An 18,415-nucleotide genomic window follows, 5' to 3' on the forward strand; every position below is an offset into this window, starting at 1 on the left:
AACTAGGGGTGAAGGAACTGTAGACATTAAAATGGTTGAAACATTACACAACCGTGTAAACAAACATCGTAATTGTTTTTCTAGTCTCTGTGCTTTAGATATCACTAAAGGTAATTTAATATATTTACCCAGCCGGCACATGACCTACCTTCAACGTTGAAATATGATTGAAATAATGTCAGCTGTTGTTTCAACGTTGGAATAACGTTTAATGCTACATGGTTGAAAAAGGTTAACAAAAACACTTCTAAATCAACGTTGAATGAAAACATTACGTTGTTTCAACATACAGATCTTGTAAAAAAAAATCACTGTTGATTTAGAAGTGTTTCTGACTTTTAACGTATTATAATGATAATTAATTAGCATTTAATGAGTTTTGGATCATAACAGCTCTTCAATGTATTTGTTAAAATATAATTATTATCATTATTAACAATAATAGTTTCACCCTCAAGAAAGCAGTGCAGCAGAAACCTTTTGCCTTATGTGATTTTGTGTGAATTTACAATTTTTCAGTCAACAGACTGCAAATAAAACTTAATACACAGCTATGTTAACTCACGCAAACTATTGCTATTGTTATTGGTTGTTTCGCCGTTTTACTTTGAGCATGATTGGTTAATCTGTCTGTTTTCCAGGAAACCGTCCAATGAGAATGTGCGCGGCTCTGCGCGCCTATTTTAAATTTGAAAATATGTCCGTTACTCTCGGTCGGAGCAGCTGCTTTGCGTTGATTACTCGGTCAGACCTGGATTATTTTATATCTGCCTGTTGAATTCTTACATTTTGACAGAATTTTAGTTGATATGTCAATGAAGAACAAAAAATGGAATGTGAACAGAGGAAGGGGTCGTACGTGGTCTGTAAATACTGGCGATATCAGGTAAGAAAACATTTTTCAGTCCTTAACAGTCTAACGTTAACGTTTAGGGACACGGGTAACTTAACTGTCATCTTAACATTACTACAACCTCATAAGATAAATAAGTTATCTCTGTGTGTGTTTTTGTACTGCTTCACTATTAACGTAGGGATATTAGCACATATTTATTTATTTATTTATTTGTTCGGGACAGTGCACATTAATGAACAATCTAACATTTCTGTACAGACTGTAAATGAGCCAGGTTATAGCATAAATGCTAATTTTCACCTGTAGTCCCGAGGCAGGAAAACAACAACATACAAATAATACAACATAAAAGAACAGACAATATACAGTATCCAGCAAGAAACACATTAGCACACATTCAGGCAGATTACATCAATAAAATTGGTCAAAATGAGGACACATATCTGGGAACTTTTAAGAAACTGTTTAAGGTGCATTTTAAATGTGCAGTAAGTAGGATATTTGTTGGGAGGCTATTCCAAAAATGACCTCCTCTGATAGACAGAACAGTTTGTCCGAAGGTAGTTTTTCTGTGCGGGATCTCTATATCTACTCTAAATGAGGCTCTGGTGCAAAACCTCTATTTCATGTGTTAGTACCATCTGACATTGCTTTGTTTTGTTGTTGGAAAGTTAACGTTATGTGTTTATGTTGTCAGCTAACGTTAGTTTAAAACTCAAACGCATGAGAGACGTCACTTCCTGTGGAGACGTCACTTCCTGTTCGTTGTTGACGGCTGTACTGCGTTTGAGCTCCGTCACTATCTTCTTTTCATTGACTATTTTTAACTTAAAAATCAATTTTATACATCATCGTTTCCGTTTATATAACGCGTGAATATATCCTCTATTGTATTCTACAACAAAAACAATCAGAGCGCCTCGCTATCACTAGTTTTATTTTGATCTCCCGGGTCCGCTATTAGCTTTTAGCCAGTTAGCATCAGCAAGCGTGGTTGCTGCTAACTGCGCTTACATTGCTAATACTCTATTAACACACACTACCACTGCTGTACTCACTGTTACTTGCTTTAATGGCGGATGAATGTCTCCACTCTGTGCAGCTCGAGCTCGAGGCCGTGGGGAAGCAGATTCGTGACCTGGAAGAGAGGCAGGCCCAGCTGAGAGAGCGGAGAGCCGCGCTGGAATCATCCCGGGCTGATGCTCACAAGTCCGGGGTAAGTATACAGCGTGCTGTTAACAGTCCCACCACGTCTACTCCGTGTGTTTCTCTGCGCAGGCCCGGTGCACCCAGGACGCGATCTTCCCAGATGTCCTTCACTGCGACGCCGGGACACCACGGACCCTGGGTGCATCCACAGCGGAGGACACGAGCTGGGTCCCGTGCGACGACTTCTCCCCCTCCTGCCTTCGAGATCTCCATCCAGAACCGTTTCGCTCCCCTCCGCGAGACAGGACGCGACGCTGTGATCATCGGAGACTCCATCGTCCGACACGTAAGTGCTACGTTGGCCGAAGGTAAAGTGCACACTCATTGTTTGCCTGGTGCTCGTGTTCTCGATGTTTCTGCGCAGATACCCGCGATCCTGAAGGACGACGAGAGCCCCAGAGCGGTCGTGCTTCACGCCGGGGTTAATGACACCACGCTGCGGCAGACGGAGACGCTGAAGAGGGACTTCAGGAGCCTGATCGAGACGGTTCGCAGCACGACGCCCGCGGCGACGAACAACATCAGGACCACTGCCCACGTATCGACGAGGACACGAAAGGTTCAGTAGACTTTTTGCTTTAAATGAATGGTTGTTGTCATGGTGTAAAGAACAGAAACTGCTATTTGTTAATAACTGGAATCTTTTCTGGGAGCGTCCTAGACTGTTTCGCGCTGATGGATTACACCCCAGCAGAATTGGAGCGGAGCTTCTCTCTGACAACATCTCCAGGACACTTCGCTCCATGTGACTAGTAAGACAACTCTCAAATAACTACTATGATGAGTTTTGTTCCACCCGCTTAAATGCTAAAAGTACTTGCGCTGTAAAACCTATTAAGACTGTGTCTGTTCCCCGAATAGTGAGGTCAAAATATAAATATAAATAAAATGTAGGATCTAGAAAAAATCTTATCGTAATTAAACCAGAAAAATGTAAAGTAAATGAACAAAAACAATTTTTAAAGTTTGGGCTCATAAATATTAGATCACTCACACCAAAAGCAGTTATTGTAAATGAAATGATCACAGATAATAGTTTTGATTTATTCTGCTTGACTGAAACCTGGCTAAAACCAAATGATTATTTTGGTCTAAATGAGTCTACTCCACCAAACTACTGTTATAAACATGAGCCCCATCAGACTGGTCGTGGCGGGGGTGTTGCAAAAATATATAGTGATATTCTCAATGTTACCCAGAAAACAGGATACAGGTTTAACTCTTTTGAAATACTTCTGCTAAATGTTACTCTGTCTGATATGCAAAAGAAATCTAATGTATCTCTTGCTCTGGCTACTGTGTATAGACCACCAGGGCCGTATACAGAATTCCTAAAAGAATTTGCAGATTTCCTCTCAGACCTTCTAGTTACAGTTGATAAGGCGCTAATCATGGGAGATTTTAATATTCACGTTGATAATGCAAATGATACATTAGGACTTGCGTTTACTGACCTAATAAACTCCTTTGGAGTCAAGCAAAATGTCACCGGGCCCACTCATCGTTTTAATCATACACTAGATTTAATTATATCTCATGGAATCGATCTTACAGCTCTAGATATTGTACCTCAAAGTGATGATATTACAGACCATTTCCTTGTATCGTGCATGCTGCGTATAACTGATATTAACTATATGTCGCAGCGATACCGTCTGGGCAGAACTATTGTTCCAGCCACCAAAGAAAGATTCGCAAATAACCTGCCTGATCTATCTCAACTGCTATTTGTACCCCAAAATACACATGAATTAGACGAAATTACTGACAACATGGGCACTATTTTCTCTAATACATTAGAAGCTGTTGCCCCGATCAAATTGAAAAAAGTTAGAGAAAAACGTACTGTACCATGGTATAACAGTAATACTCACTCTCTCAAGAAAGTAACTCGTAGTCTTGAATGCAAATGGAGAAAAACTAACTTAGAAGTGTTTAGAATTGCATGGAAAAACAGTATGTCCAGCTATAGACAGGCTCTAAAAACTGCTAGGGCAGAGCATATACACAAACTCATTGAAAATAACCAAAACAATCCAACGTTTTTATTTAGCACAGTGGCTAAGTTAACAAATTACCAGACGCCACCTGATTCAAATATTCCACCAACGTTAAATAGTAATGACTTTATGAATTTCTCCACTGATAAAATAGATAACATTAGAAATACAATAGCGAATGTAGATTCTACAGCATCTAACACTTCAGTTTCATCCATCGCACCCAAAGATAAACTGCAGTGCTTTACAACCATAGGACAGGAAGAGCTAAATAAACTTATCACTGTATCTAAACCAACAACATGTTTATTAGATCCTGTACACACTAAATTACTGAAAGAGCTGTTACCTGTAGCCGAAGAACCGCTTCTCAATATCATAAACTCGTCGTTATCTTTAGGACACGTCCCAAAACCATTCAAGCTGGCGGTTATCAAGCCTATTATTAAGAAACCAAAACTAGATCCTAGTGTACTGGAAAATTATAGGCCTATTTCAAATCTTCCACTTATGTCTAAAATTTTAGAAAAAGTTGTGTCTGCTCAATTGAGCACCTTCCTACATAAAAATGATCTGTATGAAGAATTTCAGTCAGGTTTTAGGCCCCACCATAGCACAGAAACTGCACTTGTTAAAATTACAAATGACCTGCTCCTTGCGTCAGACCAAGGCTGCATCTCATTTCTAGTCTTACTTGATCTTAGTGCTGCGTTCGACACCATAGATCATGACATACTCAAAGATCGATTACAAAACTATACAGGTATTCAAGGGCAGGCTCTAAGATGGTTTAGATCCTACCTGTCCGATCGCTACCACTTTGTTTACTTAAATGGGGAGTCATCTCATTTATCAACAGTAAAATATGGAGTGCCACAAGGATCCGTCCTAGGTCCCCTTCTATTTTCAATATATATGTTGCCCCTTGGTAATATTATTAGAAAATACGGAATTAGCTTCCACTGTTATGCTGATGATACTCAGCTATATATCTCAACGAGACCAGATGAAACTTCCCAATTATCTAAGCTAATAGAGTGTGTTAAAAATGTAAAAGATTGGATGACAAATAATTTTCTCCAATTAAATTCGGATAAGTTAGGGGAAACTAATTATTGGACCAAAAAACACTACACAGAATCTTGTAGATTACAATCTGCAACTAGACGGATGAACTGTTACTTCCTCTACAGTCAGAAATCTGGGTGTTATATTAGACAGCAATTTGTCTTTTGAAAATCATATTTCCCATGTTACATAAACTGCATTCTTCCATCTTAGAAACATTGCCAAGCTACGAAACATGTTATCTGTTTCTGATGCAGAAAAGCTAGTTCATGCATTCATGACCTCTAGACTGGACTATTGTAATGCACTTCTAGGTGGTTGTCCTGCTTCGTCAATAAACAAGCTACAGGTAGTCCAAAATGCAGCAGCTAGAGTCCTTACGAGGTCAAGAAAATATGATCATATTACCCCAATTTTACAGTCTCTGCACTGGCTACCTATTAAGTTCCGTATCAGTTACAAATTATCATTACTTACCTATAAGGCCCTAAATGGTTTAGCTCCAGCGTACCTAACTAGCCTTCTACCACGTTACAACCCATCACGCACCCTAAGGTCACAAAACGCTGGACTTTTGGTCATTCCTAGGATAGCGAAGTCCTCTAAAGGAGGTAGAGCTTTCTCACATTTGGCTCCCAAACTCTGGAATAGCCTTCCTCGGGGTTCAGACACACTCTCTCTGTTTAAATCTAGATTAAAACACATCTCTTTCGCCAAGCATTCGAATAATGTATCTTTTATTTGTGAGTGTAGTTGCATCTGATCAAAGGTGCATTTTTATTCATTAGCTTGGGTTAAACTAATTTTACTTTGTTGGATTAGCAGCTATGCTAATGATGTCTGTATTTTGTTTCTATGTTTCGCCACGGGATTTACTTCCCATGGTAACTAGGATTTACACAAGTTCCAGTCTGGATCCAGAACACCTGAGAAGAGATGATGCTGACCCTCAGAGGACCTCAGATGATGCTAACCCTGAATCAACAAACAGAACTAACAATTATTGCTAAATGTGTGACTGAATCATATAATAACTTAATTAATAATATTGATAGTTCATTGTCTAGCTGACTACGTCTTGTACTATTATTATTATTATTTTTATTTTTTCTAAAATCCTGTCAAATGTGCACAAACTACTAGCTACTACTAAATATTGTAGAAACATAATTTTCTGTAAAGTTGCTTTGTAACGATTTGTTTTGTAAAAAGCGCTATACAAATAAACTTTAATTGAATTGAATTGAGGTAAAAAAGCGTGGGAATGAGTAAAGTGATAAAACCGTAATTTATTCTTTAGAAGTATGTTTACATAACATCTTCAAACACTGATAACGATATTGAAAATATATTTGTTTACTCTTCTTTTTTTTTTTTTAGATCAAGGATTGGAATACGATTTTTATCGGGGGAGAACACCCAACAGAAAGACCCATGATTCACCAAAGTAAGTCAATTTTACCCACGTACTGTTCGAAAACCTACACTAGGATAGTATTAAGTATGATTTTCATACTGTTACTGATAGAAAGTCTGAGTAACTTTCTGTCCTTTTGTCTTTCTTCTGCTGAAGTGGCGCACTGAAATGGGAGATTCATGTCACCTTCATCAGTTCTTTCTTTAATTACTGGACACCATTAAGGGAAAGACCCTCAGATAACAGGATAAATGCGGCTGCAGGTAAAATTATTTGATGGGGTTAGGGTTATTTGATTTTGGTACCTATTGGCTTTTTTTGTGTGCTTATAATATTATTAATTAAGTTATTATATGATTCAGTCACACATTTAAGTGAAAGTGAAAGTGACGTGACATTCAGCCAAGTATGGTGACCCATACTCAGAATTTGTGCTCTGCATTTAACCCATCCGAAGTGCACACACACAGAGCAGGGTACACACACACACACTGTGAGCACACACCCGGAGCAGTTGGCAGCCATTTATGCTGCGGTGCCCGGGGAGCAGTTGGAGGTTCGATGCCTTGCTCAAGGGCACCTAAGTCGTGGTATTGAAGGTGGAGAGAGAACTGTACATGCACTCCCCCCACCCACAATTCCTGCCGGCCCGGGACTCGAACTCACAACCTTTCAATTGGGAGTCCAACCCTCTAACCATTAGGCCACGACTTCCCCATTTAGCAATAATTGTTAGCTCTGTTTGTTGCTTCAGGGTTAGCATCATCTGAGGTCCTCTGAGGGTCAGCATCATCTCTTTTCAGGTGTTCTGGATCCAGACTGGAACTTGTGTAAATCCTAGTTACCACGGGATGTAAATCCCGTGGCGAAACATAGAAACAAAATAGAGACATCATTAGCATAGCTGCTGATCCAACAAAGTAAAATTAGTTTAACCCAAGCTAATGAATAAAAATGCACCTTTGATCAGATGCAACTACACTCACAGTTAAAAAGATACATTATTCAAATGCTTGGCGAAAGAGATTTTAAGAGTTTTTAATCTAGATTTAAACAGAGAGAGTGTGTCTGAACCCCGAACATTATCAGGAAGGCTATTCCAGAGTTTGGGAGCCAAATGTGAGAAAGCTCTACCTCCTTTAGTGGACTTTGCTATCCTAGGAATGACCAAAAGTCCAGCGTTTTGTGACCTTAGGGTGCGTGATGGGTTGTAACGTGGTAGAAGGCTAGTTAGGTACGCAGGAGCTAAACCATTTAGGGCCTTATAGGTAAGTAATGATAATTTGTAACTGATACGGAACTTAATAGGTAGCCAGTGCAGAGACTGTAAAATTGGGGTAAATATGATTATATTTTCTTGACCTGGTAAGGACTCTAGCTGCTGCATTTTGGACTACCTGTAGCTTGTTTATTGAAGAAGTAGGACTACCACCTAGTAGTGCATTAACTGGGTTCGTACAAGGTGCTTAAAGTGCGGTTCTGAAGAAGCGCTGTCTGAAGATGCATTCTTTGTTGCTCACACGTACACCGAGAGAAAGGCCGCTTCTCCTCAGACAGTGCGCGCCAGTACCGCATTGATTACTTGAGGACGAAACATAAAATTGTCAAAATTGTCAAAATGACAATTTTGGGGAGTATCCTCGCAAGCACAGTCTTAAATGAGTTTCAAAGACTTAAATGAAGGTCAAGAGCTGGAAGAAAACCGGATTTGTGTCAATTCCGCGAAATGTGTGTCAGGTCTTAAAGAGACAGCTGTCTAATAAACCCACTGCTGTCAGTCTCAATGTTAATCAAAAGAAAAAGAGAAAATCACTTGCTGCTCTTGATTGCATTACATTTGAAGCTTTAATAAGGATAAATCTATATTTTAATAAATGTATTTGTCATGACCATGTCACAGTTAAAACTTTTACATTTTTTTTCTACAACATTAAAACGTATGCATTTCACAAAGATTTTTTTGTGCTCGAAGTAACTTTAATATACATTATGTAATAAGTTGTATACTGTATTTTAAATACCCTGTATCTGCAATTTGAGTGATTTTTACAATATAAACAATAGTTTTAGTGCAAGCAAGTCATTAGAATAAATTTAAATAATTACTTTGTAACTGTTACAACCAACACTGCATGCTTGCTAGATTGCCATGACTCAATAAATTTGGTGTAATTTTATTTGTACATCTTTTGCAGAACCGTAAACCTTGTGGAACATCTGGTGACTTGGATTCTTGGGTCAGAAACAATGATACTTGGCGGGCTGAAATTCTTTGGACTTTAAAGAGTGTTACATCCCACTACTCCAACAAGAGTGCTGAGGATAATTCCACGTTATTCCAGCTAATGTTTCCAGACAGTGTGATTGCAAAATCATTTGCTTGTGGTGAAAAGAAGACATCCTACATGGTTAATTATGGCATTGCTCCTTATGTGAAGCTGCAACTGCTGGAAAAAGTGAAAACCGATCCAGGGTATGTCTTGCTGTTTGATGAATCGCTTAACAAGACACTTCAGCTGAAGCAGATGGATGTGCACATTAGGTTTCTGGATTCAGTTGCAAACAAGGTCTCCACACACTACTTGGATTCTGCCTTTATGGGGCATGGTAAGGCAGAGAACTGTCTGGAGCATTTCAAGCACTTGACAGAAGAGCTTGATTTGAGTAATCTTCTTTAGATATCGATTGATGGGCCCAACGTAAACCTTAAATTCTACCGGGATTTTCAGATCAAAGTATTGGCTGAATGTACAGACAAACAACTGATTGATATTGGGACATGTTCCTTACATAGTGTACACAATGCATTTCGAAATGCCTTCCTTGGAACTAATTGGCACATTGACAACCAGTTACTTGCATTTTATCGCCTGTTTCACGATACACCTGCACGAAGGGATGATTATGTCACAATAACTGGTTCATCGCTGTTTCCAAAGAAGTTCTGCTCTCACAGATGGGTGGAAAATGTTGAGGTTGCTTCAAGAGCATTAGAGCTGTTGCTTCATCTAAGAACCTTTGTGAAAGCAGTAGAAGCAGACAAGAAGTTTACCACTCCAAAGTGTAAAACATTCACTGTTGTGAAAGAAGCTTGTGAGGATCCACTACTCCCTGCAAAGTTGCATTTCTTTGTCTATGTAGCAAAGCATGTGCAAGGCTATCTACAAAAGTATCAGACTGATAGCCCCATGATCCCATTTATGACCTCAGACTGGGTAGACATGATCTCCGCTGTAATGAGTAGAGTACTTAAAACTAATGTTATGGAGACAATGACAGACCCACTGAAGATGTCCAAGGATGAAATGAAAGATGAAGATGCATTAGGTCTGGCTAAGGTAGACCTTGGATTTTCCACAGACAGATCTCTCAGACAAATGGCAGGGAAAGTGAGTGAAAAAATTATTTTAGAATTCAGAAACGATGCAAGGCGCTGTTTCCTTCAACTCTTAAAGAGACTTTTGGAAAAAAAAAACATTCGATCCAGTTTTGTGAGACAAACTACCTGCCTTAACACCAAGGTCATGGCCCATGATCTTGATGGATGTGAACGAAGGTTCAAAAGGCTTCTGAACCATTTAGTTGAGCTAAAAAGATTTCCAGAAAGCAAGTGTGATGATGCTCAAATGCAGTACACAACCTTCATTAAAGAAGAAGTGGCTAAAAACCTGTCAAAGTTAAGGGACTTTAATATCCAGTCACACACTCTTGACCATTTCTTCTCAGAAACCTTGCAGGGTAAAGATGAACTCAAATACCTATGGCAGGTAGTGAAAATTGTGCTTCTTTTATCACATGGTCAGGCTAATGTGGAACGAGGATTTTCTGTGAATGCAGCCATGAGCACTGAAAACAAAAAGGACATCAGCTATACATCACAGAGACTTGTTCCCAGAATGATTGCCAGCTGTAAAGCAGCACGACAAAGATGTGAGAGTTCTCTCATCAAGCAGAGAGAAAAGAGAGCTGAGAAAACCAAATGCAGAGACCAAGAGGAGGAACAAAGGAAAAAAAGAGGAGGCTTGAATCTGACATTGCCCACTTGGAGCTAGAAATAGAAAAGGCAGCCACTGAAGCTGAGACCTCCTCCAAACCAAGAGAATGCATAATTAGATTTAACAGTTTTAGAAAGTCCCTGAAAGACAAAAAAGATGAACTTAAGCAGATTTGTTAAATCTGCCACAACCTAGACCACTTTGACAGGGCTTCTACACAAGCAAGTTTATCTTTACTTCTGTTATAGCACTGAATAAGAGGTTTATGTCCTCTTTGGATGCACTCTTTAATGCACAGAGTACCGTGACCTTCATGTTCTCATACTTAGAGTTGCCACAGTCATTGAATACTTTAATGTGCTGCACCTTATTTGTACCATCTTGTTTAATTTTTATTCATCTATTTTCCTTTTTTAGAATTTAAAGTAAATAAAGTATATGATTTATAAGTGAGACCTCTGATTGTAGTCCTTGAAAATCCCCAAAATAGTGCTTGGAAAGTCCTGGAATTTCATTATACAGTATCTGTACGAACCCTGATTACAATAGTCCAGTCTAGAGGTCATGAATGCATGAACTAGCTTTTCTGCATCAGAAACAGATAACATGTTTCGTAGCTTGGCAATGTTTCTAAGATGGAAGAATGCAGTCCAATAATTAGTATCTCTGTCTTATCCGAATTTAATTGGAGAAAATTATTTGTCATCCAATCTTTTACACTTTTAACACACTCTGTTAGCTTAGATAATTGGGAAGTTTCATCTGGTCTCGTTGAGATATATAGCTGAGTATCATCAGCATAACAGTGGAAGCTAATTCCGTATTTTCTAATAATATTACCAAGGGGCAACATGTATATTGAAAATAGAAGGGGACCTAGGACGGATCCTTGTGGCACTCCATATTTTACTGATGATAAATTGATGACTCCCCATTTAAGTAAACAAAATAGTAGCGATCGGACAGGTAGGATCTAAACCATCTTAGAGCCTGCCCTTGAATACCTGTATAGTTTTGTAATCGATCTATGAGTATGTCATGATCTATGGTGTCGAACGCAGCACTAAGATCAAGTAAGACTAGAAATGAGATGCAGCCTTGGTCTGACGCAAGGAGCAGGTCATTTGTAATTTTAACAAGTGCAGTTTCTGTGCTATGGTGGGGCCTAAAACCTGACTGAAATTCTTTTGAATTCAATTGAGCAGACACAACTTTTTCTAAAATTTTAGACATAAATGGAAGATTTGAAATAGGCCTATAATTTGCCAGTACACTAGGATCTAGTTTTGGTTTCTTAATAAGAGGCTTGATAACCGCCAGCTTGAATGGTTTTGGGACGTGACCTAAAGATAACGACGAGTTAATGATATTGAAAAAGCGGTTCTTCGGCTACAGGTAACAGCTCTTTCAGTAATTTAGTGGGTACAGGATCTAATAAACATGTTGTTGGTTTAGATACAATGATAAGTTTATTTAGCTATTCCTGTCCTATGGTTGTAAAGCACTGCAGTTTATCTTTGGGTGCGATGGATGAAACTGAAGTGTTAGATGCTGTAGAATCTACATTCGCTATTGTATTTCTAATGTTATCTATTTTATCAGTGAAGAAATTCATAAAGTCATTACTATTTAACGTTGGTGGAATATTTGAATCAGGTGGCGTCTGGTAATTTGTTAACTTAGCCACTGTGTTAAATAAAAACCTTGGATTGTTTTGGTTATTTTCAATGAGTTTGTGTATATGCTCTGCCCTAGCAGTTTTTAGAGCCTGTCTATAGCTGGACATACTGTTTTTACATGCAAGTCTAAAGACTTTCTAAGTTAGTTTTTCTCCATTTGCATTCAAGACTACGAGTTACTTTCTTGAGAGAGTGAGTATTACTGTTATACCATGGTACAGTACGTTTTTCTCTAACTTTTTTCAATTTGATCGGGGCAACAGCTTCTAATGTATTAGAGAAAATAGTGCCCATGTTGTCAGTAATTTCGTCTAATTCATGTGTATTTTGGGGTACAAATAGCAGTTGAGATAGATCAGGCAGGTTATTTGCGAATCTTTCTTTGGTGGCTGGAACAATAGTTCTGCCCAGACGGTATCGCTGCGACATATAGTTAATATCAGTTATACGCAGCATGCACGATACAAGGAAATGGCCTGTAATATCATCACTTTGAGGTAGAATACCTATAGCAGTAAGATCGATTCCATGCGATATAATTAAATCTAGTGTATGATTAAAACGATGAGTGGGCCCGGTGACATTTTGCTTGACTCCAAAGGAGTTTATTAGGTCAGTAAACGCAAGTCCTAATGTATCAGTTGCATTATCAACGTGAATATTAAAATCTCCCATGATTAGCGCCTTATCAACTGTAACTAGAAGGTCTGAGAGGAAATCTGCAAATCCTTTTAGGAATTCTGTATACGGCCCTGGTGGTCTATACACAGTAGCCAGAGCAAGAGATACATTAGATTTCTTTTGTCTTAATAGTTTTTCCACCCAAGTACTTTTATCATTTAAGCGGGTGGAACAAAACTCATCATAATAGTTATTTGAGAATTGTCTTACTAGTCACATGGAGCGAAGTGTCCTGGAGATGTTGTCCGAGAGCAGCTCCGCTCCGCCTCTGCTGGGGTGTACAAAAAATATATACTGTACTTTCTTATGTACTATTTAGGATGGATACAGCAGTGATGTGGATATTAATCATTTTAAAATATGAGCTTTATGTGGGTCTTTTCCAGGAGTAAATAAAATAATTGAAATATTCTCTACAAATTCTACTGTCAGGTGCTATCTTTTGCTACAATAATTTTAGATACAATAAATGTACTGTATGCAAATACAACAAAGGGACATAAACAACCGTATATTCAGGGATGCAAACTCATCATCTTTAAGTGAAAATTGTCATTTTTAAACTAATATAGATCATTTGCGTGATTTATGTAAATCCAAAGGGTTTTTGAAAATGTGTGTAGTAAGTAGTGATTCAAAGTACTATTGATTTAATCTAGGTACCTGCTGAAAATGACTACTTTCAAACGCTCCTGTGCATATATTTGTGGCTTGAAATTCGTAAAATGAGCAAAAAAAAGATCAGCATATTCACTGACTATCGTCTATTATGCACTCACTGTATAATCCATTCACAATTAGGAGAACAATGACAACCAAATTTACCCAATTACAGGAGTGAATCTGATCAAATGTTCTGAGTAACTTCCAAAATTGCTATGATTGACCCCACCCTCCTTAGTTACTGTTGCTGTGTCCGATAAGCCATGCCGCTCTCTCACTCAGTATACCGTCGCAAGAGCTGTGCCAAGTGTGCGTGCCTCTAAAGGGCCTCGCTCCTGGCCTGCATTTTATGTTTAATTTTTATTACTGTTTTTTTCACCCATTTTGTCCTTTGAAAGACTAAAATAGTCATAGCTGATAGACCGTATAAGACTGTGTACAAGAATGAGCAAAGCTGTTTGTTGTTAGGATGACAACATTTTTAAAAGTTAAACTTATAGGCTGGTCTAGAGCCCCGCATTTCACCCTGACTTTTTAATGTCCCTCGGACCGGGCTTCGGGCCAGAATGATTATGATTTAAATTAATAAAACAGAATGATTATAATTTAAAGCTTTCTAATGTAAGTTCCAGTTCGTTTTTGCTTTATATTTAACAAATGTTTTTCTTAACTTAATAATAGTAACAAAAATAATAAAAACTATAAAATATACAATCACTTAGCTATTACATACAAAACGGAACTATTTTAATAGTTGGAACAGTAGTAGTGATGGGAAGTTCGATTCTTTTCCGTGAACCGGTTCTTTCGGACGGTTCGATTCAATAAACCGGTTGAAAAAACCGGTTCATCGGTTCTTTCACGCTCTACGTAATGACGTCATTGGCGATGACGTAATGGCGTCAAGTCTATCAAACATTCAAATATATAAAGTCAGTAATCATAACTTTAGTCAGTTAAAACCTCACAATCATGAAAAGTTTACATTAGAGTTTTGCAACAACACCTAAATACAGTAACAGCAATAATGTGCATATGAGGATTTAAGTCTTGAAGATATAAAGTAAATAAATTAGGTGTCATCAGCGCAGAAACCATGATCCACTTACTAAACATAATCCATTGCGATGTATTTGTTACTAAATGAACTTACGTTTCGCCAGATTGCCCTTCATCCAAGCCCTCGAAATACCCGCGCTCATAACATTACTAGTACAGAATCAGAATCAATCACCAAAAGAATCCCTTCGGTTCAGACATGCTGTCAGTCAGTTGGCTTCACGCTGAATCGCGCATGCGCAGTATCATCAGTTCATCGGTTCTCAATTCGGACGCGTCCGACAGAAACGATTCTCGGTTGAGTGTACTGATGATCCGAAAACCGATGCAACCGGTTCTTGACTCGAGAACGAGAATCGCTCTAACCGGCACGTGCTGCAGTTCAGTGTCATCAGCTGCTCTACTCGTGTTCATGTTCTGTTTACTACAAACTCAATTTGTGAATGTCATCATTAACTATAAATACAGTACAGATATCTCATAAATCATCCCTTATTCATATTAAACATAAGAGTCTTTAGAGTCTTAATTATTGTCCAACTTCCTTGAAAACCCATTTGGCCTATACATTATATACAATATACAGATTGGAAACATTAATCTAAAAATAATAATAAAAAAAAAAATCAAAATAAAATATAGTTATTTTATCACACTTTCCGATGTTTAACAAAATACTTACAAAATTACACGCATGCGCAATATCATCAGTTCATCGGTTCTCAATTCGGACGCGTCCGACAGAAACGATTCTCGGTTGAGTGTACTGGTGATCCGAAAACCGAAGCAACCGGTTCTTGACTCGAGAACGAGAATCAGCTCATCGGTTCTCAAATCGGACGCGTCCGACAGAAACGATTCTCGGTAGAGTGTACTGGTGATCCGAAAACCGAAGCAACCGGTTCTTGACTCGAGAACGAGAACTGCTCCAGCAGTGGGCGTGTTTGTTCATTATCTGGCTCGGCTCGGTGTTCATCTTCAGTTCGGTCTTCACAGCATTTCATTCAGTGTACTGTTTGAGTAAGTGGATTACCCCGGGATATTGGTTTATTCTGACTCAGAGGGAGTGTCAGTCACGTTAAAAAACTTAACAGCTTAAGTAATTTGTGGATTAATGCTTATTGGAGACGTGAACCGTTTCAAACGATTCAGTTCGATTTGGTGAACTGGTTCAACCGGTTCACTAAGAAGAACCGGTTAAATTGAACGATTCATTCACGAATCGGCCATTTGGGAGAAGGGGGAAATACAGACTCAGGCCAGTAATTCTGATAAGCTGTCGGACATTGGCATATTTGCTACAAAATAACATAAGTTTAATTCTTAAGTAAATTCTTTTGTAACTTGAGACTATTTATATTAGCATATAATTTACGTTATACCTCTTTGTGCGTATTTGAGTGTAAAGGCATTTTCGATATTAGTCTTATAGAAGCTTTGTATACAGAAGGTTTGTATTATGCTCTAAACATTTGTAACTGTATATTTTGTATAAATAAAGACATTTTGACTAAATGTGATGTGTGTTTAATAAATTATTACTAATGTATCTATTATTAAGTATGTGAGATTTTTTTTAAACAAGCAGAAAATCAACATTGTGTCAGTGCCAAGAGAAACATCGATTATATGTTGTGTCTATGTGAGTTTGCTATCTGGGTGGTCTCCCAGCCTGACCAGCTAAAACCATCTTAAACCAGCTAAGACCAGCCAGTCTAACCAGCTAATACCAGCTTGACCAGCTAAAACCAGTCAATCTGACCATCTAAAACAAGTTATGTTCAGCCTGACCAGCTAAAACCAGCTTAAACCAGCTAAGACCAGCCATCCTGACCAGCTAAGACCAGCTTAATCCAGCTAAGACCAGCCTGACCAGCTAAGACCAGCCATCCTGACCAGCTAAAACCAGCTAAGACCATCTTAGACCAGCTAAAACCAGCTAAGACCAGCTAAAACCAGCTTAATCCAGCTAAGACCAGCCTGACCAGCTAAAACCAGCTTAGACCAGCTAAAAAAGTGGACAAAACCCCTCTAAAACCAGCTTGATAAACCAGCTATGACCAGGCTGGGAGACCAGCTAAAACCAGCCTGACCAGCTTAGGCTGGTTTTAGCTGTTTTTTTCAGCAGGGAGGGCTGGGTACCGAACTTCGATACCTTTATGGTATCGAACGAAAAACTTCGATACTATGAGTATCGAAAAATAATTTATCTTACGGTGCCAAATTTCGGTTCCAAAAGCCAAGCGGCCGTTTTTTTTTTGCTGAGTGGCTGTGTCTGTGTGAGCTTGTAGCATACATGCATGTAAGGACCCAAATTTGCCGTGATTGGCTGTCCACCACCACGACGTGATGGGGAGGATTTCTGAAGATACTCACAGTCACACAACACAACTGTAGTTGTTTTTTCTAAAAACGTTACCGGCTACACTTTATAAAAGTGGATGCCGAGTCAGCAAAGTGCAACATATGCGATAAGAGTATTGCAACCAAAGCCGGTGTTAATGAAGCATTTGTTTGGATGAGTGTTTTGCCCTCCCTCCCTGTTTAGTTTGGTCTACACGATGCGTATCTAGAAACATGCCCCCTTTCACGTCGTCTAAAAAACAGAGAGAGACAGATTTATCCGGTACAGCGTATTTCTCTAAGCAGCAGGCCACTGTATACGTTCACTTAAAACATAACTGACTGTGTTTACGAGAATACTTGTAGAGACAATTATTTTGATATAATTGTGTGTGTATGTGTTCATTCAGAAGTTACGATACGCGAAAGATGGATTCATTCTCTGTACGCGCGTCTGAAATGCTGCTCACAGTGCGTGCTTTGAATGAGTGAGCACAAGCTCCGAACGCGCACGAATTGTTTAAAACGCTTGAATCAGCAATATTTAGAAACAAATGCAAACGATCGGCCATGATCTGTTTCACCCCTGCAAGCGAGTGAACTACGCAAATCATGATAGGAATTTTACATCACTATTCACAATAGCACATCGGACTGGAAAACACAATAGCCCTGGTACATCAGGATATCGATTTTACGAGCCCTGCACCTCAGATCTATCAAGTTTGTGAAACACTGGTTTCGTTAAACAAAATAAATGATTATTTTAAAAGATTCACTCAAAAGAATCATCGGTTCACTAATTGGATCATGAACCTTTATTACCGAGCCAAAGATTATCTATTATTAAACATCTTGAATGAATAAAGATGTCAAGTTCATCTGTAAAGCACATAAAGCTATCGTTTGAGTTTATTAACTTCTATTCCATGCATGATTGATATGGATCTGCTAACTGAATGCAAAGTGTGAGTTCTAGAAGAATGTTTGTGTCTTGATGAGCATGTATCCCTCACTAGGAGTCGCTAAATGAACAGCTGCTGTTCTTTTTTTTTCTTCTTTTTTAGGATCAGTTGCCCTATTGGTTAAAATCACCAAACTGTATACTTAAATATTAAATTAATGACATCAAAACAGGGGTGTTTGCGTTATGATGTGGTGGGCTGCTGTGGGCCAGAAAGTCCAGGGCAACTTTTTGGTCCCAGTCCGCCCCTGAATGGTGCACCCCTATCCAAAAAGCAAAACCAGTTGTATTAATAATGTTATCCTGAGTGTGAAGTGTTACCAGAATTTGTTTTAATTAAGGTGAAAAATAAAAAAATTGTGTTTAATGTATTTGTGCTGATGTTGAAATGGATTTTAAAATATATGGTATCGAAAAAAGTATCGTTAGGAACCGGTATCGAAACTGAGGTATCGAAAATTGGCACCGGATCGAAAGATTT

General features: G+C 38.6%; 1 protein-coding gene and 1 pseudogene across 2 annotated transcripts; both read left to right on the top strand.

The window, feature by feature from the left end:
* The window catches only part of LOC127953367 (zinc finger protein 271-like), a 187,927-nt pseudogene that overhangs the window by 37,576 nt on the left and 131,936 nt on the right, over positions 1-18,415 (top strand).
* On the top strand, positions 1,741-6,254 carry LOC127953435 (uncharacterized). Of its 2 annotated transcripts, XM_052552687.1 has the most exons (3): positions 1,741-2,072; positions 2,135-2,817; positions 6,026-6,254. In XM_052552687.1, exons 1-2 carry the CDS (start codon positions 2,056-2,058, stop codon positions 2,631-2,633), a joined length of 516 nt encoding a protein of 171 aa, XP_052408647.1. In that variant the 5' UTR covers positions 1,741-2,055; the 3' UTR covers positions 2,634-2,817; positions 6,026-6,254. The 2 variants fall into 2 exon arrangements, with proteins under 2 accessions (XP_052408647.1, XP_052408646.1); XM_052552686.1 differs by having other exon boundaries at positions 1,741-2,817.

The sequence above is a fragment of the Carassius gibelio genome, chromosome B3, assembly GCF_023724105.1.
Source record: "Carassius gibelio isolate Cgi1373 ecotype wild population from Czech Republic chromosome B3, carGib1.2-hapl.c, whole genome shotgun sequence".
In the NCBI taxonomy this organism is placed as follows: Eukaryota; Metazoa; Chordata; class Actinopteri; order Cypriniformes; family Cyprinidae; genus Carassius; species Carassius gibelio.

Coding starts and splice junctions, on each gene's coding strand:
- LOC127953435 (XM_052552686.1), top strand. CDS start 1,929: ATGGCGGATGAATGTCTCCACTCTGTGCAGCTCGAGCTCGAGGCCGTG.